Below are 26759 nucleotides of genomic sequence, written 5' to 3'. Positions count from 1 at the left end.
CACACGCTTGGGAGCAGTGACTGCCGCGTGTGCGCTTGGTCGCTGTTTCCCGCGCGTGCAGGTGGCTCCACCGGGTTGGGAGCTCTGGGATGGGGCAGGCAGGAGGTGGCCTGTCTCCGTCGCGTGCGGTGCTCGCAGGACTGGAGGCCTGGTGTTGCCATGAGGGGAGTCTCCAAACCAGGAATGAGCTTGCCTGGCCTCCACAATACCCCGGCTAGATTTGAATCTACAAAATGTGTGCTGTGAGTCTTCGGACACTTTCTACCCAAAGGCCAAGTTTGATGCAACATGTAGAAAGAAACCGTGAAAACTCAGAATGTAATTTAGATTAAATCTGTAGCTAATTAAGAATCGAATTATATTACTGAGCTGGAATTACTGCAGCTGCTCAAAATACAGAGATGCTGGACTGTCCTATGATTATATCTTATTTATAAAAAGCCTAGCTTACTGTTTGAGTTGGAGTGTCTAGTACTGATTTGATCTTCTCGTGCTTCAGTTAGGCGTGTGCACAGCAGAAGTATAAGAACTGCAGAGCATTAACATGTCCAGGATGCTCATACCTCATTTGACTGCATTTATTTTAGTTTTCCTACCGAGCTTTTCATGGCAGCCCCCAAATTTTTACTTCCTATTAGAAGAAGCTTTTGCATCTAGGCTTGTGTGTCTATGGGCATGAATATTTTAGCCTGGACTACCAGGGCGGTTCGAGGAAAGGAATCTGCTTGGGGCAGCCATCCAGATTTCTTTATGGTCACTGCAAAGGAACATAGTCTTTGGCTGCTAAAGGAATGATCACGTGGCTCCATCAGAAGACTGAAATTGTGAGATGCTCAGTTGCAGTTTATATTAAGTGAGGTACTAGAGGAAAATGGAACGTTGGTCTCTTCTGGATATGTGTAAAGAGTAAAGGAGAAAGTCTTCCTGAGCTGACTTATTTCTTTGTCTGTACTCGTGTCCAGTGGTTGAAGCTGCATTCGAAGAATAAAGGCTGCGACAAATCATGTTCTACAATTTTTTTTTTGATAAAAAGCTCGATTTAGTATATGCTGCATACTGAAGTAATCACTGTAAGTGATAAGCGACTATTAATGTGTTAGTGTTACATAGAAAAAACAGATGCAAATGTAATAGCATTTCAGGCTGTTCTTGAAAGGTGTTTCGTATGTTTGTAGGGGAAACAATTTCAGTTTGCCCAAACAAACAAGTTCTGAAAAAAAGGTATAAACTTCTTATGCTGTACTACATTTGGTATTAACATAGTAGTGTTGAAAAAACTAATAATGCAGATAACTGATTAAATAAATATTAAGTGCAAAGAAATAAAAATGGATTGGACACAAAAACTGTATCCGAATTGCAGCATACCAGTAAGATTCAAATCCTACCACTCACATTTTGTTGGTGATGTTTTGGTTTTTATAATCAGGAATGTTTTCGCATAATATAAAGTGAGTAATTCCTAAGATTTCACATTACCACAGAATGAATTTGATAGTCTTTAGGTTTAATATCCCAATACAGAGATTTTGAGTTGTCTCTTTACTATGAATATCCTATTCCAAATGACTGGCTATAGAATATAGCAAGCAACCACAGCAAGTAACATTCTGAGAAATAAAAATAATTTAACATTTGATAGTTAAAAGATGTGATTTTCCTCTTATTTCTCCTCTCAAATATGGACACACAGCTGAATATATGACCCGAGAGATAAAATTTTTAATAAGTACTCATATATACTAATTTATCTGAACTTTTAAATGCTATCAGAAAAGTCTCTGATTATATTATCATATTATATATAATAATCATGCCTGATTATATTTCATTCATGAAATAGGATGTAGATTAGGTTACTAATTATATTTATTTTTCCCAACTTTCCTGTCTTTCTCTTCCTGAGTGATACACTCTCATGATGATTGCTTAGCGATTAGCGATAGCGATAGCGATTATGCAAATCGCTAGTACAGCTGCACTGAAGGTGAATCAGAGTTTTCACTGACCTCAGCAACCACTTCATCGGCCCCTTCCCCCCCCTACTCCCCCCCCATGATGAAAGATGGAGCTGCCATTTTACAACAGTGGTGACCTTCCATAAGTGGTGTGAGGTTCCTCATATAGCGGAGTTGGAAGGTTCTGCTGCATGGGCTAACCTCGCCCTACATTTTTATATACATATATATATATGTGTGTATATATGTATATAAATTCTTAAAACTGCTCATCTGTCACTTTCGCAAGTATTACATTACTTTCAGGTGCAACTTTTCAAAAAATTCTTTGTTCATTTAAACATGAGGAAATTGTAATAATCACAATATTTCTTTTTCGCATCTTCAGTTCAACGTGACCATCTTAAAAATGCATTTGCTCCTTTCGTTTTAGAAGATTTTGAGTTCTGTCAGTTAGTGTTGTATAAAGTAACTGCCACTAAATATCAGAAAGGCTCTCCTTCTGGTCAGTACCATGCATACAACTAAGTCTGGGTGAAAAAGTGCAGTGGCATCTATGAGCAATTGAATAACCAGTAAAGTCAGAGAAACACTAAGAAACCCATTTAAATTACTGGACACAATGTAGAATTAATCACTTATAGTGAAACTGGTCCTTCAGAGAAGACGTCCCCACCAAGAACAACAATTTTGTTGGCTTTACATTCACTGTAGTGTTTTTAACAACCGATGCACGTTTTATTTATAGTAACTTGAGCTACGAGTTCTGTCGTGGGAGCTGAGGACATGCCAAGCTCTGTGAGTTGTGGTATCATTCAGGTTATCTTTATACATATACCTGGCCATTACTATCATTGTTTTATTCTCATAAAGACATGATGTAGCCCATACCTGAATTCTCCAACTGATGTAATATGGAAATACTAGCAGAGTCCCTAATGTGTGAAATGCTTGAACATGTAATTGTATAAATGTGGCTTGCTACAAAATAATACCAGTAGCCAGTTAGATTGAATGACATGATGAAAATGGTGCTGGTAGATTGTGTGTGTTTTCCCTGTACTTCTCCATCACCCTTTTTTAGTGTATCTATCTTCTGAATTGTCCCTTCATTTTCTTTCAACAAAGGCAAGTATGCCATGAGGGATCTGGTCCACCGACTGCCAGGCGCTAACAACAGCAACAGCTCAGCAAGCAAGGCCATGTCTGATGACACCGTTACTGCCATTTGCTGCACTCTGCATGAAGTCATCACTAAAAACATGGAGAATGCCAAGGCCTTACGAGACGCAGGCGGCATTGAGAAACTGGTTGGCATATCCAAGAGTAAAGGAGACAAGTATGTTTCGCAAATCACCTTGCACCTTTTGTAACCTCTCCAGTAGTTATCATTAGTGCTGAATGTGTTTGCCTCTTCTGTGCAGTCATGAGTTGAGTACTTTAGTTCCATCAGAAACCCAGTGGCCAGTGTGAAAGGTGGCAAGAAACGGACAATGTCAATAGTAAAAGTCTCTGCTATGGTTTATTTCTGACCTACTTGCAGCAATTATATGCAGTTTAAAGAATGGTAACTATCTACAATAAGTGCTACCTCTAAGCACTTCCAGAAGATCCTTATAAGCGTGAGGTATGAGACATTAGGTGTTAGAGCTGTTGGATCCACTCTGCAGAAAGAGTGACATGCAGGTGGAAGGATCCTGTGAAAGGACGGAATCTCACACAGGTTGTGTTACTGCTCCACTTGTTTGGAGCGTGAAGAACATAGAGTCATTGTCCCTCTTTACAACACCTTTTCCCAGCCACTAGCTTGCTGGTAATGTGGGGTGTACTAGAAAAATGAATCCAGGGATTTTCCAAATGCCTTGCTTCTCAGACAGCATTACAGTATCTGCAGGCTACTTGGTGAGGCTCCAAAACATACAAAAATCTTACACACAACTGGGACATTTTCAGTGCAGCTATGGTTTCATCTTGTCTGTTTTCCTGTGTACGCACTCTGCACAAAGAGTTCACTCTTTATCCTTCTTTTGCCTAAAACAGATAGCCTGCTTCTCATATTTGTCAACCTGCAGAAGTGTAGTGCAATGCAACTATGCCAGTTTGAAAACAAAAAGTCTATATTCATGTACTATACAAAAGCTCCCACCAGTCCACCTCCTTGAAGCTGCCAGCACACAGCCTACCACAGCATCAGAGCTCTAAAAGAGCCCTGCAAAGCCAAGCCTTAACCTGAAGGAAAGATTTATGCACCCTACGTTTGGTATGAGAAATTACTCTGGCCTATGTGATTGGAGCATTACCAATATAATTTAACCAGATATCTTTCCTCTGTTGTCACTCTTTCTTTTCGTACCAAATTCATTACTGAAACATTCTCACTGTGAGGGGTAAGAAGTAATAGCGTAAGAAAGCATGTGATTCCAGTTGTGTGAGCTCCAATGCTCTGCTAATTTACTTACATTTGCACTTTTATTATAGTTAAATCTATGTAAAATTTGGGGGGTTTTGCTAGATTAAAGGTACAGATACTGCAAGCAGCTTCATATCCATTTCTCTTAAGTTGAATATTTCTTTGATCAGAATAATGCATTTGTCTACCTGTACAGTGTCTGGCAGAGATTATTAATACCTGTTGAGTCTGGAATTTTAAAAGTATCGTGGGCAGTTTTAGGTTAGGATCAAAGTGTCTAGTTCCCTGTCTAACTGTACCTGATAACTTTGAAAGAGATACCTATGTTGAATGTCAGTATTTGGCCATCCAATTCCAAAATTCTTTCCAAAATCATGATACTTATCTCTCCTCTAAAGTACTTCGAGTTATAGTCACGCATTATTGCTATTACAGGTTACACAGTTCTAGAACAGGAAAATACATCAACTCACAGTGATACAAATGCTCATCTTAAAAGAGAATTTTGTGTTCACCAAATGTTACCATTTGGCATCATTGTTTTGGTTTGATTTCATATAGGAAATCCATTATTTAAAAATCAAAATCACTAGTTGATGGTCTGATAGGAAATCCTGGCATACTCAGTTTGATTAAATAGAACCCTTAAATATAAATCTAACTTGCCTGGAGTGATACATCTGTTTCTGGAAGTGCAGGATAGGAGCCTGGCTGTGCATCCTCATAGGAGCCTAGCACACAAGCTGATCCAGGGCGGGCCTGTCAGAGTGGCCCAGCTGGCCCTTGGAGCATGCCCAGGGCTTCAGCACTTTCCCCATATGACGGCGTGATAAAAGTGGTGTACCTAAGCTCATACTGGCCAAACTCCGGGCTTCTCCGGGTTCCTGTTTCTCCTCAGCACTCAACAGCACGATTGGCACCAGTATCTTCCTGGTTGCTGCATGCCACCAGCACCCCACTAGCTGGTACAGCTGGGAGTATAATGAAAACAATTATGCTTGAAAGTGTTCAGCACATTCCTGTTTATTCACCAATTACCCACCCACTGCTGTACTCTGGATGAGAAATGGGGGAAAACAGTAGCAAATAATTACTAGTAGAATATTGTATGAGTTAATGGAATCAACTCTGTTATGAACATTATTTTACAACTTTGCTGTCAGTGTACCTTTGGCCCTTTGCAGAGCCCGCAGAATATAACCGGACCTGAGTCATACGACTTGCTGCCCACATCAGTGACATATGTTGCTGGTTTTCTGGTTTCTGTTTAGTTTTGTAATTCTTGCCTTTTTCTGAGTAAAATGTGAATCATCTCAGTGACTGCCCTGAGCTTCGTCAGTCCTCACTTCAGACTTCAGCCTTTGCAAGGTTTTCTAGGGCTCTGCTGCTTTATATATATTATTGGAACAACATGAGGGCTTGACTACCCAACGTATGCTCTCCAAAGAGCCTGGTCTCTCCTCCCTGTCCTTTCCTTTTTGATCCTTCTTCACTGAGCTGAATACTCTTTGCTTTTTTTAAAAAAAATATATGTATTGCCTATCCCAAGAGGAATATATGGCTCTAGCTGTCTTAAGTAATAGTTCAGAGCTTCTTTGAAAAGCTTCCTGAAGTGAAAGTTCATGTGAAGTTATATGTCTCTTAACATGAATGATTGCCATTGTTCATGTGTAATGGTGTGTGCAAGATACAAGTCCAAATTTCGAATCCAGATGAAATTCATGATGTCCATGTGTAATCAGCTGTACTTCTGCATCTTGACTACTTGGCAGCTGTAAACACAGTGCTCATCACCCATCTGATGTGTTTCTTCTGGCCACTGGTAAGAGGCATTTAATGCTTTGAGCACTCTGTCATGACTTAAAGTTTGGCAGTTTATAGAAGAAAGAAGCTGGCTATAAATTCTTGTCCCTTATGCCAAAAGTTGTAGGCAGAACATCTTCATAGATGTACTTTATACCAGTTGGGTTCTCAACAATTTTCTGTTGCTGCCTCTCCTATTCATCTTCTCATGTTCTCAGCATGAATCCTTGTTCTCAGTGTACTGAGGAACATACATGTTGCTCCTCACTGGACAATTAGTAATATAGGAATAATATGTACTATCCTTCCTTAAAAACATATTGGTCTCCAAGATACCAAACAAAAGATCTTACAGTACTTTGATAGCACAACTTTAATTGTGGGTTTAAATCCATAGCAATGCATCTGAAAATTGGGATGAATGGAGTCTTGTGCTTAACAGTCTCTTTCTCACTCTTTCTCTCTCTCTCTCTCTTTTTAATATATGTATATAACAGGCATTCGCCAAAAGTGGTGAAAGCAGCATCTCAGGTCCTCAATAGTATGTGGCAGTACAGAGACCTGAGAAGTCTCTACAAGAAGGTAAGGCTTGGGTTTTTTCCAGATTTGTCTTTTTCATATGGTTACTCAAATTTAGGGGCTGGGAGACTTCAGACCAAACATTTATATGAACTGGAAATTCACCTAGAGTTTAAAATTTTGGATACTTGGAGCAATAAGATTTTTCTCCCATTTCTACTTTTAATATAGAAATAACTTATAAAAATGTGCAGTGTTAAAAAAGAGTTGTGAATTTGTTTTTCAAATGAATTCTTCCAAAGAAGTGCTGGCTCTGACAGCCCTGGAGAGTGAAGTCCTCTGTTTGCAAAACAAACCTGTGCAAACTCTCCTACTGTACCTTTCCTACTTCCACCTCCCCACCCTATCCTCGGGATATTATGAGATTTCCAGCCTTCCAGCTCCCAGATTTCCATGGGATTGCCCACAAGAGTACCTGAGGGAGTGGTGCTTTGGGACCAGTGTGCAAGTGGAGCTGGACTGAAACTTGTTAGCTTTGCTTTCAATCAGCTGGCAGATATACTTGGCTTTGAGACAGTCTGTAGAGAGCACCATACCAGTCCCACAAACCTCCTGCCCTCTCACATATGAATTGCAATACTGGTAATATGATCCTGTGAAACAACATCCTATAGCTGTTGAAAAATAAATGTCTAATTACTAAGTGACAACATATCAAAGTACTTCTTACCGAGTATTTGCCAACAGAATCACACAGCAGTGTAACCATCAGCCTGCAGACTTAGTTCTCAAAAGTCTTTTTACGACATGGAATTTCACAGCTATCTAACTGATAGTTGTATTTGTAACCTCGGCAAATAGACCTAAGACTTTATGTGGTGCAAAAGTTCATGTCCTGGCTCAGAGTAAGGTGTAAGGATGGTGAAATGAAGAAAAATTCACAAATAGCGTAGTCTATGCTATATGTATTTTGCACAAGAAGAGAACTTAGTTGTGGGAAAAATATGCACCAAATAAATCTCAGGCTGGCTCAAGCTGATCTTTGGTTTGAAATGCTGTTCTTTTGCATGCTTGCACCCCTGCTTGTGTCAGCCTGACAAATAAGGAAGACTATCATTGAGCCTCTCCCACTGCTCACTTCCAGTAGCTTCAGTCACCCCAACAGCCCTAGGGATACCTTATGCACAGACGTTCCATGTAAGGAGATGGAGCACCACTGTCCCATTAAGAGGTGGGAGCACACATGGGCTGGAGAATGCTTTTCATGAGGCAGTGATGTACTTGCATGCATAGCCTGACTTCTATGCATGTGCATGGCCGCACTGTAGAAGTTAAACTTTATTGCATCTAAATCTCTTAGAGGGTCTTGCACTGTCTGACTCATTTCCAACCTTTTGGTTATCTATACATGCAATGGAAAAGCAGTTTCTGGGGTTGTTCTTCCATCCATGGTGTAATCTATGTGTTATATGGCTTTTGAGTATATTGCTAGCTAAAGAACATTCTGTTAGCTGCCAAAGTGTGCCTGGTAATGTTCTTACCTATTAGGCATGCTTGGCCACTCAGTTCCTTGCATGCTTGAAAGAATGTGTTCTGAGGACACAAATGTTCAAATAGTTACCATAATTTAAGATGCTCAGGTTTGTTGAAAGACATACAATAATCTTTATGAAGTCATAATATTTATTGAATTTGCAAATAGTAGGCTGATTGTTATGCTGGATGTCTGTTTTTCACTACTGTTGGGAAAAGGATGTTTTTATAATAGGAAAATTACAAAACTCTGTATTTTACCAGTAATGCAGCTAGGTATGTAATATAAATATACTTGGTCAGTACAATCTTTATTTTGTCCCATTAAAATACTTAGGTCAGTAAAAATGAGTGAACATACAGCTACTATAATATGTTCAGCACTTTGCAGTATCCTGCACTTGCACAGCCTTTTTTTGAAGTGCAAGTAAATCCCATTGCATAGCCATCAGCAATTTCTTCATATGTCCCAAAATATCTGTACAATTACTTTCAGAGAATTGGTGGCATTCAGAGAGGCACAATTTTGTATTGTAACACAGGCAAATGACAAGGATCGCAGAAGAAGCAGCAGCACTTATCTTTTACCATTTGGGGAACAGTGTAACCAAATAGTTTGAACTGTGGTATATTTTAGAGGTACATGTTTACAGTAGAGTAGGTAAGGAGAGATGACAAGACTAGAAGTATTATCCTTTCTATTAATGAAAAGAAATGATACATTTACTACTGGTACAATAGTGGTCAGTATATTTAGTCCAAATATATGACTGTATCAGGAGAATATGACTCATGCACTTCTCTACTTTTGCACAACTTTACAAGCATCATCTGTCCTCTCTGGCAGAATACAAACTGCACTGACAGAAAGTTCATACAGAGCTTGGGACCGGTGTGGTAAGTCAGCTTATGACTAACCATACCTGTGAGAGGACTAAAAGACAAGAAGTGCATAGGCACCAATTTCTTACTTGCAGCACTCTCAAGTAAACTCTTGGCTGTAAAGTGGAGATAACTGCAGGAGTCTGAAACTAGTCCCCCACCTGCTGCCGTTAGCAGAGTTGCCCTAAGTAGGGTATGAAATGCTTCCTGCAAGCTCGGTCCTATCATGATTGGGCAAGCTCTTTGGCTTTAACCAAGGCTGTAGCATTAACATGCCTATGTAATGAAACCTAAATTAAGCAACCTCTGAGAACACTGTCAAAATCAGCTGTTGTGTAAAAAAATGGTCAAAATTAAAATCTGCAGATTTCAAGGTGTCAGTTTCAGCTAAGACATTGCTTGAAAAGGATAATAGTATGCACAAATTTCATTGTGCTGCTCAGTGTCTGACAGACATCGCCTGTTTTTCTGGGCCATTCAATGCCAAAAACTGCAGGAGCAACTGCAGCAGCTCAGTTAACTTCATTGAGCAAATCAAATAATATACCCTGTCTCAAGGTGCTAGTGTATTTGGCTAAGAATACAAAGAATGTGTTTTGACAAGATAAAAATTTAGGGTCTTATCCAGCTTTTTTACCCTGAAAAAATGCAAAACTATTCCACAAGGAAGAGAGGTAGAAGGAACAGAATGAATCTTCTGTGGTAAGCCAAGTTAAGCTAGAGATGAAAGCGTTTCTGGAGAGGGGGGTTCAGGCAAGCCCATGGCCTATGTTCAGGTAGAAAGGCAAAGAATGTGTGCAAGCAGTGGAGCTCCAGCAGCCAAAGCTCAGAGTCCTGGTGCCCAAGAATTTCTCTGCAGTGCACTGATCGCGCACCCAGTGAAAGCAATGAGAAGGCTCTTTTCATTTTGTAGGGCCTTTCTGTAAGGCCTCAGAAACAAGATGTGGAACTTTTGCAACCAGTAGGACTTCACCAGGAAGACAGGCTGAACAGTGTACAGCATCTGATACATCTTAGGATTCCCAAGATCCTATAAAAAATGAGGATTGAAAGTTTCTGTGTTACTTTTTTTCAGTTGCTTGCTGGAGCAGGAACACTGTTCAATTATTAATAGCTAGTACAAGAGCAGCTGCACTTCACTTTGAGCTGTCGTGTCTCTTTTCAAATAGCTTTTGGTTCTCAAAAAAGGCAGACTGTAGCTGTTCTGGCTCAGGAGAGTGATGGGGCGAATTCTGACTTCCCACAAATTGAGCTGCAGTTGTTAAGGAGGAGGTGTTGGCTTTGTTGTCTCAGTTTCTGCCCAGAAAGCTCCGTAAGCCCACAACACCTCAGGCACTGTGTTTGCAGAGCTGTGTCATGCTCGTTACACTCCATCGACAGGTTCTGGGATTTCCAGTTATTAGCTGTGTAGTGGCTTTATTGGGACACACCAACTTGTCAGACTGAGCTGGAAGGGAAGAGGCACACAAGATAAATGTCAAGTCAGCGTTCAGATCTGTGAATGAGGTGGCGTTATTTGCCATGCACCGTAGGCTTGTGCTTTGGAAAAATAGAGAATTTCACTCTCTGGTATGGTTACTTTGGCACAATCGCAACAAAGTTCAACAAGATAAAGTTATTAAAAGCAAAATGTTTCTAGTTGCTAAAATTAAAGAAAAAAACTTGGCAGAACAAAGCAAAACAATGAATTTAGTCTTGAGGGGAAGGAGTTGTCAGCCATCCATCACTTGGGAGAGTTCTGTACCCTCAAATGTCAGGAGTCTCTTCTTCTGCTCTACAGCAAAGTTACTGCTCCGATATTTTGTCCTAGTTGGCTGATTCTCAACTTTATCTGCAACTAATACTATTTCAGGAAACCAGGGAGTGATAATAAGCCATTAATTATCAGTGCAATAAGAGTGACAGGGAGAAATTCAAAAAAGTGAACATTTCACTGTGCTTCTTAAAGCACTTGAACTCCAGTCTCTAAATGAAAGATTCATGGTCCTTCTTCTGTCACTCTAAATCTAGAAAAGTAAAGCTTTTCCTTTTCCCATGTATTTTTTGGGAGGTGGAAGTGTTTTGTTTTTTGAGGAGACACCTGAGAAGTTTAACTGGGAGATATTTCATCAGGGAAGAGTTCACAGGAAATAATGTTTAGTTTGCTGAGCAATCTGAAAACTTCTCACCCAGAGGAAAACATGGTTCAGTCCCGTATAAACAGTGTTTGAATGGATTAGTGTGATTAATTTCTAAATACTGCTAAAGCTTTGCAAGTAAGAAACAAATGATCATCGTAATTTTTCATCAGTAGATGAAATATTTTCTCCTCAAAACTGACTTAAATGTCATGTCATTTTCAAACTTCTTTCTACAAATAAGATTTACATTTTCATAAGTGATCATTTGTTTTATCTGCCTCTGTTTTGGGGAGTCCATTCTGAAATACTCAAAACATGACTTTCCAAAGTGCTTAATGGTGACATCATCCACCAGTTGGGTCAGTGGTGCAGCACTTACAAAGAACAGGTAGGGGAGCTGTCTGACTCGGCCCGCAGGCATCTGGTACACCACTCCTCCTCAAGTGTCTTGGTGAACCTCTACAGTCAGTGAGGGAATTAAATGCTGCTTATAATGTCCCATTATTTTTAGCCACCTAGAGAATGTGAAAGGTTCCACTACAGTGATTCTTTAAGGACATCTATTTCCAAGTGAGGAACACTGGATCCCACTCCAGTCTCTAGTGTGTTAGCTGACTGAAAATTTGTGGACACCTCGGAAGATGTGGCTGTGACTGTAAGGGAGCAGATTTCCGTTAGCCACAGATGGTAGATGCTGTCCATCTCAGTATTCATGAAAATAACCAAGTGCTCTTAAACACAAATAGCTTGTTAAGTTGCATGAGGAAATTTACACATGCAAGTATTCCCAGGCCCCGGAGCAAAAGGGATGGGCAAAAAGGGGAACTAAATAAGCTAGCCTGAAAGAAAAATTATTAGCTAAAAACAAGCTTCTATTAACATTAAGCGCATGTAGTACTAAAGAGCAGGAGAAACTGTCGGGAAGAATGTGTTTCCTATCAATTAGTTTGCCTTGCCTAACCACTTAGGCTACAACAAAATACCTGTTTACAGTCTGTCATTATGTTTGCCTTTATTCTGTTGTCTAGGATGTCATTAGAAATCACAATGAATTTGCAGAAATCATTTTTTTCCAGTATACCATCGTAGGTTTGTGTTCTGCATAGAATAATATAAATGTTTGTCCTATTCACCTACCATATGAATAAAAACCACAACCAATTATTTGGAGCTAGGGAGGCTATTAAAGGCAGTTGTCCTTCACTGTGTGCTGTGCCATTGACAATAGGTAGAGTACTGTGACAAGCATTTAATGAAGTGGAAGTAGTGACTCTGAAGATGGCCTTGTCTGTCATTGGCTGGAAAAGATATTTAGAATTGCTTGAGGCCTTAAAAGCAGTTGAGCCAGGCAGGATCTAGAAGAGGACTCTCTTTTCATGTGACTTTCAGAATAATAAACTGATGACTCTGTGGGAAGGTCCCTTATTGCTAAATGTTCCATGAAAATTGCAAGCAATAAACTTTAAAATTCCAGTTAAGTAGTTCTAAAATCTGAAGTCCTTTCTTAGGTAAAATATACCTATTCACCCTTTTGAAATGTCAATTATATCATGCTATCCTGTAGACTTGGAACACAGAACTTGGATTTGCTTCGGGTAAGGCTATACATATTCAGTCAGACATCCTTAAAAAAGGATACTGTCTTTAGGTTAAATTTACCTGGTGCAAATGTCTGTGCATAACTTAAGCCCTACGTTAAGGGTTTAAATTCCAAATCCAGACCATAACAGTTCCCCAAAAAAGTGGTTTGACTTTGATGGAACTATTCATGTGCTCAAATTATTCATGAACATATGTATTTTACTGTACTTGTCTTTCAGTGGGACTTAATTTGCTTCTGTAAGTTGGGAAGCCTTTTTCAGATGAGAATGTCATCCATTTAGAAAAAGGATGGATTAATTGAAGGTAGCATCTCCAGTGTAATTTAAAACTGAAATGGCTTTATAGAAAAGGCATTGTCTAGAGCCCATTTCTGTATAACTATGAAAATACAAGTACCTGATTAATGATTGACTGACTGGTTGATTTATGGCAGTGGGCGGCCCCAAGCTTCAGTGTGGAGGACAGAGGATTTTCACCTACCCATCAGTGTGGGTCATGGCACGCTCAGCATACTCTCTCCCAGAGCCAAGAAACCAGAATCTGTTCCCAGACCCAGGTATTCTGGCTGTCAGCTGACCAGTTTTGAATTGTTGTGTTTAATGCATACTTAGCTTTGTACCCAGGAGACTTCCGCAAAAGACATTTGAATCAAAAGTAGCAACACCTTACTAGAAAATAGATTTTAAAAGTGCACATTTTAATTTGCTGAACCTTGCGGTTTCTAGGCTGAAAGCTGCTCCCTGCACTTCCTGGAGCAATCACATTCATTTCAGCAGTGTGCATATGGTATGCAGGATTTTGCGCTCTCTCAAGATAGTGCATACTGGGGAGCGGAACAAGTGCAGTCCCTTCTGTCTCCTTTCAAGCTTTCGATAATACATGTAATCTATTTGTTGATTCTCTGAACCTTTCCAACAGAAAGGCAATTATTGATAAGCACTGTGTTGCAACAGCATCTGGAACTTATTTTTATCAAGCACTTTGCTATATTTTCTAGGCCAGTGCCAGCTTTAAGAGAAAAGCCATAGCTGTGCATTTCATTAGGAGGATCCTGGCTGAACCAGGATATCTACAGAGAAGATTAATGTGTCCAAAAATCAGTGAAATTCTTAAAGTACTAATTTTCAAAGTCTATATTACTAAGAGCAGAGGAGATTTCCTGCAGACATAAATACAAGTAGTAAAAATTAGCACAACTGAGTATTCTTTACAGGAGGCCCTGTTGAGCTTTAGGTACCAAAAATTCCATACATATATATATAGTATAGTCTTTTGTTTTTTCCCCAACATACTTTTTTCCATGATAAAATGTGACTGTGTGGCCTTACTGTAAGAACAAAACAGTATCTGCTTCATGCATACAACATGCAAGTAAATCCATGTATAAACCTTTATACATATGTATTTTATTTCTGATAAAAAGCATAGAGAGAATAGGAATCTATGTTTCTGCTGATCACACAGGACATAGTAGTTACGCTTTTTCTTCCAATTTAATTTTTTTTCTAGTAAATTTGCTTGGAAGAGGGAAGACGTCAGAGGTGATCTCATTTAAATACCTTAGACGTAAATATCATTCAAGGTTAGGGTAAATCCTTTTAAGCTTTAGCTAACAAGAATGTGACTTTCTAAAACCCCAGCATTTCATTCTTTGATGTGTGACATTAATTTTGTTAATGAGGAATTAAGAAAATTCCTAAAATGATTTTAAATAAAGGATATGTGAAAATTATCTATGGAAATAACATATTCAGACTTTTTTAAAATGTCATCTGCATAGTTCTGGAAGAGATGGATTCTATAAACAATATAGCAGAAGAATTGTAGTCTTTAAATACATACTTTCTGTCCCTTTTTTTCTTCTTGTTTCAGCCTTCCTTGCCTAAAACCATGTTACTCACTTTTAAATGAGAGTTTTCAATGTGACTCTTTATCGCATGGCAATTCAGTTAATTATCCACTCATGAAATTGTCATTGGTTTCAGTACCAGAGAAAGGGATAGTATCATTAGGATGTTTTTTTTGTGATTTATTATTATCAATCCTACGTTTTATGCTGTATATTAATTTCCAGTGTTCAGAATAAGATGGATTTTCCTTTCCCAATGCAGATGCAGATATGATTTCTTCGTCTAAGTAAAGGCATATCTTCTATTTTTCAGGAAATAGTAAGTAGTAGCTGCAGACCAGCAAATAATCTGTTTATACATTCTTTCTTAGAGACACAAAGCCTCTTAAGTGAGGAATGATATGTTAGTCTGGAATCTTCCTTGTTCTTTTTTGACTTGATATGACTTTTTCAGCACTATTAGCAGTAGACAGCATCACTGTGTAGCATCAACTTATCATTTAACATGTCTCCTGTTTTGATTGCACGTGCCTTGCCAGGGATGGATTTTCTAAAGAAGCATGGAAAACCTTTTCAAGTACATTTTAAAATTTACCTTTTTTTCATTGCCGGTTTCCTGCTTAAATAATAATTGATCTGTCTATACAATAGTTACTTATACATTATGAGCAAAAGTCATGAAGCCTAAATAGGAAATTGTGCAGATAAAGTCCACTGTCCTATGCAAGCAAAATTTTGGCATATACAGAAGTATTCATATATGGAAAAATGGTGTATAAACAGTGCTTGAACTGAAAAAAAAGAGAGAGGGAGAGAGAGAGAGAGACTCTAAGCAGCTGGCAGAAGAGGAATATATTAAGTCTCTTCACCTAGCTGTGTTATCATTGTAAATCATTTGGCTACTTTTTAGGAAGAACAATTTAGAAAAAAAGACTATTTGTAACCAAAGTATTATAAAATGTCAAGTCAAACTGAATGTTATTCAGGTTTCATTTTAATGCAGTAGTTGCCATTTCACTCATCCAGTCAGGCAGATCATGTTCTGCTTTTGCTAGTTTATCCAACATACGAAGCAATATTTTTCCTAGTTCCTAGATTTAATAATACTAAGAGACAATACTAGAAAGAGAGACAATACTAGAAGGAGGAGGGCTCACCATTATGTAGTTGCAAGCTTAGGGTATTCTGCATGGCTTAAAGTTACTGTTACTAACTTTCAACAATATACTAAATACCCTGCATTTCCTAATATGTGGATAGGATAAAACTCAGCGGTAGGTGAATAACGAAAGGGAGACAAACACTGACCCAGTTCTGTGCTGTATTCGACTTCTGCCCTTCACACCTGTACAAAGAGGGTATAAAACCTTTCAGAAGCCAAAATATTCTTACTTGTATGACAATGACAACATGGAATGGAGTATCAAAATCTGGGTCTAGAGGGAGAAATTTTCAAACGTTTTATGTTTCTGAATTCCGTCATGTTTACTGTGTAACAGACTTCACTAATTTTTATCATTTTACGTTTGATATAGTTAAATTCTTTGTGACATTCTCCTCAAAGCTTTATTTAATGTGCAGCATCACCTAGCATTCTTTTAGTCATGTTTCAGTTTTTATGTGTTTCACTGTAAAACATTTTCCATGTTTACTATTGTATTTTAAATAATTAGCAATAATCTTAAGATTTGGTCTGCGCTGAATGAAAGATTCAGTACTGATGATGGTATTTCCATGTATTTCAGTCCTGTGTAGCTGAAGCCAGACTTTGTCTGTCCTTTTACTATATTGATGGGGGCTTTTTTACTTAATGGCATCCAAAAAAATCAGTTGTGCTGACTAAGCCCAATAAAAGCCAAACTAATCACCCCACCCTTTGCAAATATCTATATGTCTATATGACTGTATTTTTTGCAGGTATATATATGCATGTATCAATGTATGTTGTTTGTATGAAAAATTTATTCATGACACAGGACTGGGCCGGAAGCCCAAGGACTGCTGTTGCTGATGTCACTGCCTTTAAGCATAATGTCTGAACAAAGACAGGTTGGGAATTCCTATAGGCATAAACCTGAATGGTTTGAGGTATGACCTTAGAAACTATCTGCAACTGTACTTATGAGTGTTGCTTTACCCATTAGTGTCTTAAAGGCCCTATGGCTTAGCAGTGAGTATTCTAAGTTATCAGTAAGTGGTGAGTGGAAGGTGACACCATTTGCATGCCAAACCTGCTAGTTTCAAGAGGTGCTAAAGGAATTTAAAAAACCACAAAGTTTGTCCAAACAGTTGTCTAGGATGAATCATACATATATGTGATGCTAAAGCATCCTCAGATTTGGTAGTGATTCTCATGGTGAGCTTTAGGTGACTAAGTACAGATTTAGAAGACAGCAATTTAATCTTGCAGTTCTGTGAAGTCTCTGTCTAAAGTACTCCACCTTTGAACTTCTCTGAAGAAAAGAAAATTTAAAATGCAGCCCAGCAGTCAGTATCTTTGACTCAGAGCCTTGTTTCTGAAGGGAATTGTGTAACTGAAGTTTCTGAAATATCCTTAGGGCTAGAGATTCAAATAGGCATCCAGAATCTGAAGGGGTATGCATATGTGGAAGGTCACGTCTACAGACTTTTTTTCTTCCCAAAAGTACAGCATCTTGGTATAAGATGAGGTTTTAATAGTTGAATAAAAGTGGATACCTGAGAAAATTATCTACGTGTCTTTTTGGACTGGGACATTTTTACTCCAGTTAAATAATACATTGATATTTTGGAAACATATAAATAACGTTAAATAATGGCAAACAAAGTTAAGCTGGATTCAGGTGGTCAATACAGAAAAGAATCCAAAAGTCTGTGTCCATGGGCATATGTAAAGATAAAAAACATTGTCTTTTATTGATATATGTTGAGATGAACCATTTTTATTCATGTCAGTCTTTTTCCCCAGAAATCATTCAAGGAACATGATTTCTAGCATTCAGAACTGAATGTCATTCTGAATTAACTTGTATTCTTGATGTCTGCATATCTAGGTTTAGACATGATAAAAGCACATTTGCAGTAAAGAGAATGGGTAATCCAAATGAGAAACTGAAAAATTAGGGTGTGTTGGGAAACTCACAGTTTTTCCCAGCAAACTTGAACTGACATGTTTGATGGCTACTTACAGTTTTGCAGATGAATCAGATCAGTTGAACTTTCACTAATCCTGGAACATGCAAACAGCACAGAGAGGGTGGAAGTGTCAGATTAAATTTAGTATTCTGGTATTCAAGGCAGGTTTCTTTCCAGAGGAAAATGGTCTCACTGCGATGGTGTGATGCATAACATTGATTGTCTTTTGCTGCTTCCTGTATGTTGCTGTGCTTAAGCTAGCATAATTCTGGTTCTGCTGGGTCCTATACGGAGATAAAAAGTGTTTGTTTCACTTGACCAATACATGTAAATTCAGCCATAGTTTCATTGATTTAAGTATTAAACAGGTATGTCGATACCCTACTTTCAGTTCTTTGATGTTCCACGTGAAGTAATAATGGGTGCTGAAGAAACTGCTGGGAAGTACTCCTTACTTGTTTCCTCTTCTCTTCTTAAGACTTAGTGGAATACAAATATGGCCTAAATATGTCTGCCATTTCAGGCTCTGAGAAAGAAACCTAGTATTTTGAAAGGAATCTCTTTAATAGTACTCGTGCTTTGTTCTGAGCTGTTTTACTTCCTATACTCACTGAGACAGCTCATCCTGGTACAAGAACTATGGCTTCTTCTTCCTGGAAAAAGTAGAAATGAAAAGTTTCATTGAAGGTTTCTAAATTATTTTTATTACTTTTAGTTCTGCAAAGTGCTTTTAGAGAAAGTTGTGGTTCCTCTGAAAACAGAGTGGTAAACTTTGGTGCAGTAGTGTATTCCGGTTAGAGTTAACAATACCAAAGCTGTCGTTTACTAAATCGAAAACTCCTAAAGATATTCTGGTAAAAATGAATATGCATTTCTCTTCCTTACTGCCTGGGTTGCTAAACTGTCTGTGTTTAAAGATACAGGAACCATACAAAGATTAGAAATCAAACAGCTTAATAATGATCATTCAGGTCTCTAATTCTCTAGTTTAAGTGCATTTTTGCAAGAACTTTGGAACTGAACCCAGGGATAGCATGAGTGTATCTGCTGATTCTTCTTTGCTTGATTTTGTGATTTGATGTATACAATATAAGAGGTGTTGATTTGTTTCTGACCTTTGTAAGGGCAGTAGTCTTAAGAAACTGATCCTGAGCATAAAATAGAAGAGTATTTGTCCTACTGCTGAGATTCTGTAGCCAACAGCTGCAGTTTGCATTTCTAGGGCATAAACGTGTTAAGACAGGTTAAGTTGCGTACCCAGAATGATAGTGAGCTGCAAGTCAGAAATTACTGTAAACACTTTCGTGCATGTGAATTTTCTTTGTGCAAAGAAGATACAAGCAAAAATAATTTTTTGTGATTCTTATGATTTAAATTTAGTTTATATACCTTATGCAGTGGAAAATAAGAGAAAGACAAAAGTTCTAGCTTAAAAGCCAAATACTGTGATCATTTCTTGTAAAAGAGATTAAAACAATTGTATTTCTGTATGAGAGGAAAGCGATATTTAGAAAAATGAATTTATTTCATTTTATTGCAGTATTTGAAAGGTTTATTATTTAGCTGCGTATAACATCAGCAAAATGAATAATGAACTCTGCTGTGTCTGAAGTCCTGTCCTTCATGCTTTGCCTCACATACAGTTCCCTTTTCTTGCAGCTGTTTTATTCATCAGATTAGGTCTTGTCATCCTCACACTCACACAACAGGAAATCAATAAATAATTATGGACAGGTAAAGCAATGCTTGAGTGAATTCCCAAAACCCCCCTGAGTTGCACTATATAAAACAACCGGGGATAGTTATCTAGCTGGTTTTCACTTGGATAGATTTGACAAGTATTTCATATGTCTCTCCCTGATTGTGTATCTTTTCATAGCTAAAATCGAAGGATGAGAGCTAAAATTATGGTAGAAGATAAGTGACTAGAAGATGATAACCCTACAAAAAAGAAAAAAAAGGTGTTTGAAAGAGAGAGAACTGACCAAGGCTATCTGAGGTATTTTGAAGAAAAAAGTTGGGTGATGCTCTCAGAAAAATATTGTACCTCAGGCTTTGCAATGACAACAGAAAAGCAGAGAGAGAAAATATTTTAAATGAGTTTGGTGTGGAATGCTGACAATGTGTGAATAATGGGCTTTGCTTTCCGAGATGGAGGCTGGGAGCTATATGTCCTATGTACAAAAGAATGAGTTTAACCACTGATTCTGAAAATGTCACTTTATTAAAGAGCCTACAGAAAACTTAATAATCCTCATTCATTCCCAGACAGTTTTGCCATGGTAAATGCCTGTCTGACTAGGAACTCTTTTCTTCCTCATGCTGCCCTAAATATAAATTCCTCGTACCAGCTTCTGAAGAAATCAAATTTGTTGCTGCGGCTGGGGTCCTGAGGTCTAGCAAGAAGGGAAACTGAGCTGATGTGTGTGTCTAGCATAGCCATGCAGGCCTGGGACCAGCTAGGGAGCCAGCCAGCAGGCAGAGCACAGAGCAAGAAAGCCAAGGGTCTCTGTGAGCCTCCGGCTGCCCCAGTGGCAGCTCTGTTGCCCTTTGGGATCGCTCCTTGCCAGCCCGCTTTGCTCCTTGGCACGCTGGCATTAGCTCAAATCACTGCACTGCTCTCGTGACGCCCTGGGGGCAACCTGACAGCATTGGCTTGCAGCAGGGTCCGCATCCTCTCCCTGCAGTTATATCCATGCAAGGTAAGAAGGAGCAATCTTCCTCCCAGCCTGGCATAGCTGCAGACGTCGTACTCCCAGCATAACCTGTAATTAGTAAATAAATATTGTCATCATCAGAAGTCATGACAAGTAAACAGTGTTTTTGCCTAACCACTAACCAGCTAAGCTCTCATAAACGTAGTGTGAATTATTCCTGCACTTTCATCCAAGGTATCGAGGTATTCCTAATATTTCTAAATGCCCCAAATTTGGGTAATTTCTATGTTTTAAGTAATTTTATGGCTTTTATAAGCTGTGGAAATACCGCTATAAACATAAATACTAAAATCCCAGAATTAAGATAAGCTTTGATGATTCAAGTCTTTGTTTTATATCTGTTGATTTTAAGGGCCTGATTAGTAACAATTTGGGAGAGGAGGGGAGATAGGAGAATTAGGGTCAGCAGACCTTTGGCTCTTGAAGTCAGTGAAATTACTCCAGATTTGCACTTGCAGACTTAATGCAGAATCTGTCCAAAGGGCTTAACCCAAACAGCAAACTGCTAGTGTCCAAGTTGCAAGAATACCAAATTCCTCCACTATACCCACTCCTCCTTTCAACAACATAGCTTGAGTTCCCATTATTGGCAGTAAAAGGCAAAATCCTGGGAGCAGAAATGTCCATATACTGTTTATAAGTGTTTGCAACTCAGCTGCTGCCATTAAAAAAATAACTAAAGCAGATTTATTCAGAATAAGTCATAAAGCAGATGAATGTAAATAGCTCAAGAATTCTCTGCTATTTTTGAGTTCTCCCTGAAACAAGACAGCAAAATCTAGAAAGGATCATCCTTTTCAGTTGTCATTTACTGATATTAGGACTTGGCCTTGTAAATGCAAAAAAAAATTAAAGAACATCTTTATTTTTAATACAGATAGTTTATCTAAAACTAGTTGTTTTGTTTGTTTTTCAAGAATGTTTCTAGAGTTATTAACATATTTCGAATTTAGTTTAAATCTCTCTCTCAATGTAAATAAAGAACCAGGTTTCAAATGCAAAGGCAGGGACGTTTTTCGAGAACAACCATCTCTCCTTCTGTTCTTCAGCAGCTGCCATTCACTTGCCAGCCTCTCCACTGGCACACATGGAAGCATCCTCCTAGGAAACAGAATATTCATGTATATTCCTGGAGGTTTTTTTAGCCTCCGTTGTAATGCAGTTGGCAGAGGGAAAGAAGCCAGCCGCAATATCTTAGAAACAATAAGCTCGGTGGAACTCCACTATTGAGAATCACTGGGGAATATATTTATTCTTCTTTCTTTCCCTTGTGTTAAAACAAAATAATGTAATCCCAAGTAGTAAAGCCTCATGATACATGTGATAGTTGTTAAACATTTAAACTGCATTATTTCAAAGATCCTATTCAAAAGGTTAGTTAAATACATATATGGATCACCTCAACCTTACCATTTTCAGTTGCTCACTGCAGTCAGGTCACACACGGAGTTTTCATATGTCAATGTATGGAGATAATTTGATCCAGTTCTAATTTCTGTTATGTCTTATTAGTGTCGTGACAAAAAATTCCCAGTGAAGAATTGCCCAGACCTGTGTAAGTCTGATGAGCCTTGACTTAATTCTCATCAGATTTGTCTTTTGCTGTAGACAGTGTCACACTGGTGCACACCATTTCAAAATGTTTCATTTAATCTGACAGCAATGCTCGAGCTTGTGAAAGATGCAACACCAACAACTCAAAGCAATTTCTGTCCGAGTTTCAAAGCAAGTAGATCTTCCATTATGTACTTACAGGCACTTTCCTTTTTTGCTGTATCATCTACTTCTGATATCATGGAGGGTCTGATCACTGATTCCTGCAAGTGGTTGCCTATTAAAAATTCAATTTCTACAGCTTACTACCATTACAGGAGCAGTTTTTACAATTAATATACTGGAACCAGTAAAATGCTGTCTTACAGATAAGGAAGTAGGTTTACAAAACAACTCTGGTCCTGTATGCTTTTAAGGGAGTAGCAAAATGTCTATTAATTCAAGTCACAAGCAGGATCAGACCTGAAGCAAGAAATAGCATGCTGGAGAATTTGTAAACTTGGGGAGGGGGGAATATTCTCTATAGTTTCTCATTTTTTAGCTGTTTCCATATCATATTGCTTTGTCATTTTTGCTCCTTTTCCTTGGTGAGATTTTTTGCTTCTGATGAGTTGCTCTCTTTCTCCTTGATAAGAGTTTTGGAACCAGTGGCCAGGGGTCAGTGAGGGTGGCTTTGAAGGAAATACATGTGCATGCTGACGTGACTCGGTTTTTCTAAACCACTCCAGTGATTTTTAAATCACTGGCATCCTTATTGGCTAATCAGCATAAACAGTCAGAGTAGTGATTGCTTTTATTTTTGCTACATGACTATTAACACATAAGCTGATGGGGGAGATCTTTCTGAGCAGTTGCAGAGGGCCTGTAAGCTGGGCACTGCCCCGAGGATTGGGATCCTGGCGTTTTGTCACCAGCTAAGCCACATATTCTTTGGCCATGTGATTTTTTCCTCTCTATCCTGTTTAGTGTGTAAGTTCTTCAGGCAGGAACTCCACTCCCCTGTTGTGTCCGCATAGTGCCGGCTCCAATCAGGGCTTAATTTCATTCAGTCCTTTTAGTGCTACTATACTCCAGACGAGAAAAATTATGTACGTGGTATCACTCAGTTCAACAAATCATCTCCTAAAGTCAAGGACTCTGCTCCTGGAGAATTCTGACAATTCTGAAATTCTTTCAAACTTAATAGAAAACCACCCTTGGTTTCCCCACAAGTTTTAATACAGAAAGGATAATGTGGAAGTCACAAATTATATTTTCAGAAGATAAGTTGCAATAGGTATGTGGCACAGTAAGTTTAGTTACTGTCACAAAATAATTATTTCCCGTGGGCCTAAAGAAAATTACAGATTTTCAAAGTGCCTGACAGTTGAGCAGGGACGCAAAGGACCACTTCACTCAAGACCAGCAAAAGCTGATCAGTGAGGCTACATTTTTGCTCCTGTTTTCTGCAGTGATTATCCAACCCTCCACCCCAAGTCTAATCCCTGCTGCTTTCCAAAGAACGTGTTCAGAAACACGTCACTGCTGATATGTTTTCATACATGCCCTGTAATTTCTGGCTTTATGTAGTATAACTGAGGAAGAACACAGATATTCATTCTAGTCAGAATATAGAGAAATGCCCAGGAGAAAGATATGCTGGGGGAGATGAGGACATATAATGATATTTCTGTACTCCGGTTGCTTTGTGCCTTGCTGAAGTGTGCAGTTGCTACCTATTAATTAACTGCTAGCAGTTCACAAATGCATCCATTTCCTAACAGAACTGCATTGAATTTCTTTCCAATATGTCAGATCCTTTTGTCTTACTCTTCCTCTCCTAGATCACATTTGTGTCTGGTAAATTGGTTTCTGGAACGCAGTCTCACACACTTGGCTTTTGAGATAGCTTTCTTCTCTACAGGACACTCTTATATACTGTACCTTTAAGTACCCAAATCAATTTAATTAAATTTCATTACAGGCACTAGAGCTGAAACAAACTAATGAAAGCAGCCACCACATCAGGTGGTATTTATCTCAGCATTAAATTGAAAATACTCCCTTTAGGCTCTTAAAAATTAGTTTAAATTTTTAACACTAATAGCTTTTGGAATTGTTGATGGGGATAGATTTAATGAATTTGTTACAAACTGTTTACCTTTGCAAGGAAAGAGTCTTGTTTCTTGCAGCAGAGGAGAGCTGAAGATAGTGGACTTAAAAATATTGGTTTTGGAGTACTGTCAAGTCTGTGAGTTGCCCACAGTGCTGTTGAAAAACACTGAAATTTTTCATGCAGCGGCAGCAATACACCTTGACTAGTCAAAAGCAATGCCAAGTCACAACGGCATTCGTGTTGGAGTTTGCTGTTCGCCCAGCTTGTTTTACCGAGTTGATCAGGCTAGCAAGGTTGCAAGTTTGTAGCAGGTCTTTATCTGAAGACCTCGCAGCAAGAGCTCCTTTCAGTGGAGGGAAAAACTACCATTTGCATGGAGGAGGAGGAGAAACACGTGCCACCCAGAGGAACGCTACTGCCTGCAGCCCAGCTACAGCGAGATTGAGTTCCCCCTCTGCTGAGGCACCTTGTAATGCCGTTGCAGAGGAAGCAAAGTATCTGCTGATACTCCGCAGAACCAGACTGGTGCCATGTGCGATTCCTGCGGTGCCTATGGCACTATGCAGATAGCAGGACTCTCAGCCCCTCCCCATCTGAACAAGGGTCTAGGTATCAATGTTAATACGGAGAGACAGGATGGAGGGGAGGACAGGAAGAAAGGTTATGGGGAAGGTTTTTCTGATGCAAACAACCAAAAGAAAAAAAAACAGTAATTCAGCTATTCACATATGAAGTTCATACTAAAGTTTATGTCCACTCAGGGAGCAGGACCTTACTGCCTGCATTCATCTTCTAACAGGTTTGTAGCCATTACAGCTAGCACAGTTACAGCTTCTGACATGGACAGCATCTAAAAAAACGAAGTGGCACACATAATAATAGAATAATAATACATAGCATCCATCTTCTGGTGTTCTGGATAATTATTTTTAAAAGGTACAGAATGTTAGAACAAGGGCTTTGTGCACCTCCTTGCCACAGCAGAGATTAAATTGCAGTCTTTTCCAGTCTTTTTCCTGAGCCTTTTGATGATTTCCTTTGCAAAGAGGCCCAGAGAGACCAGTTGGAGCACCTAGGGCTTCACCGAGGTGCTGGGACAGGTACAAAGTCTCTGGCGTGCTCCACCACCTTCATCCCCTGATCATCCAGGTCAGAGGAGGTTTGGGGGAGTCTAGGGGCTGCTATGCCTCCCTTATAACCCATGTGCCAGAGATTTATTTGAGGGCAACAAGAGAGCAGAAGAAGGGCAGCGTAGATGGAGTGTGGGGTGCAGCCTTGCATGCATCCAGGCGCAGAAAGCTGGAAGCATTTCCAAGTTGCATTGTGTAAACATGGCTGAAGTCTCCTCCTCTTGCAGGAAGAAGGTCATGAATAGTCTTTTCCTTCTCTTTTTATCAGATCTAGAGTTATCTGTTGCCATGGTGTCTTCCTCTTTAGCAGAAGAGTCTGTTTAAAAGAAAAGAAATTATCAGAAGATTGTAACAGAGAAGTATACAGTCACCTTTCTTGTAAGAACTGGCGTCAGAGGAAGAAAGGAACCATGTTTGCAAAACAAGATAAAGGCATAGTCTCCTCACATGTTTGCTGTTTCATTTTTATAGCAGAGAAGTTACTATGCAAGTCAGTGTTAATGGAAAATGTAAAAATGTAACCTTCTATGTTACTTACAGTCTTGAGCCATGGATAAGATTATTGGACTCAAGCTGCTCATGATAATAGTTTAAAGAATTTGAACTATTAGTTTTTTAAAAAAATATATACTTATTTAGATATTTCTAATAATTTCCACAACATTAAGGAATTAAGTCTTCGCACACTTTTTTTTTGTTAACATCCTCATTGATTCTCCAGGTTGGAGGACTCAGCTTGTGTAGAAGTTGCTTGTTGGAAATGAAAGATTAGATTTAATAAATTTCATTTTTGATAAGTGGTATTAAAGATTAGCTATTTGTTTCTCAAGTTATTCCTACCATTTTTTATTAATTGATTATTTTTCTTCCTTATGCTTTCCTATATGACCGCCATGCGACACATAGATGGAGTTCAGTGAAATGTCAGAAACATAAGTGACCTCTGTGGACAAACACTGACTTATCCACGCTGAAGAAAATAATGACTGTAGTACAAGAGCCATGGCCCAAATTTCATTCTTCTATTTTTTTTCTTTTAAACTTATGGCTGAGACACAGGCATGTTTATACCAATACAGTGTGTAAGGAGTACTGACATTCAAACTTTGTAGTTATGTGGCAAGTTTGTCTATCCTAATTTACTTCCAGCATTTCTCTCTGTATTAAATATGAGTACCTTTTTCCTCCTGCTGTTTTTAAAACAGAAAAGTGTCACACTCTTGCTGAGTTCTGTTGCTTAAAAGCTTAGCGGAAAGGGGGTTTTCTATTGCAATTTGGGGAGCCAGATGCCTGTGGTTTTAATGGAGGCCACAAAGACAGGCAGATGTCCTGGGCGAAGGCAGCGGGTGGGAGGGGGATCGAACTAGAGCACTCAGGTCAGGTGGGTGAGGTAGCCTGGGGTGGGGGTAGGAAGAGTCTTTACTATCCCAAGAGAAAATTATTTTTCTGTAAGGAAGAGAAAAATTCCAGCTG

The 26759-nt window shown here is 38.9% G+C and overlaps 1 protein-coding gene across 5 annotated transcripts in view; it reads left to right on the top strand.

Moving 5' to 3' along the window:
- CTNND2 (catenin delta 2) overlaps window positions 1-26759 on the top strand; it is a 664005-nt gene that overhangs the window by 616723 nt on the left and 20523 nt on the right. For 4 of the 5 annotated variants that reach the window (XM_064506857.1, XM_064506859.1, XM_064506856.1 and 1 more), the window contains 3 exons: window positions 3087-3297; window positions 6669-6753; window positions 13261-13383. In XM_064506857.1, coding sequence (XP_064362927.1) covers window positions 3087-3297; window positions 6669-6753; window positions 13261-13383 — 419 coding nt within the window. The remainder of the gene's footprint in view (window positions 1-3086; window positions 3298-6668; window positions 6754-13260; window positions 13384-26759) is intronic. The other variant, XM_064506858.1, reaches the window with a different exon arrangement.

The sequence above is a fragment of the Dromaius novaehollandiae genome, chromosome 2 (genome assembly GCF_036370855.1).
Source record: "Dromaius novaehollandiae isolate bDroNov1 chromosome 2, bDroNov1.hap1, whole genome shotgun sequence".
Taxonomy (NCBI): domain Eukaryota; kingdom Metazoa; phylum Chordata; class Aves; order Casuariiformes; family Dromaiidae; genus Dromaius; species Dromaius novaehollandiae.
This window is presented reverse-complemented; position numbering and strand designations above follow the sequence as displayed.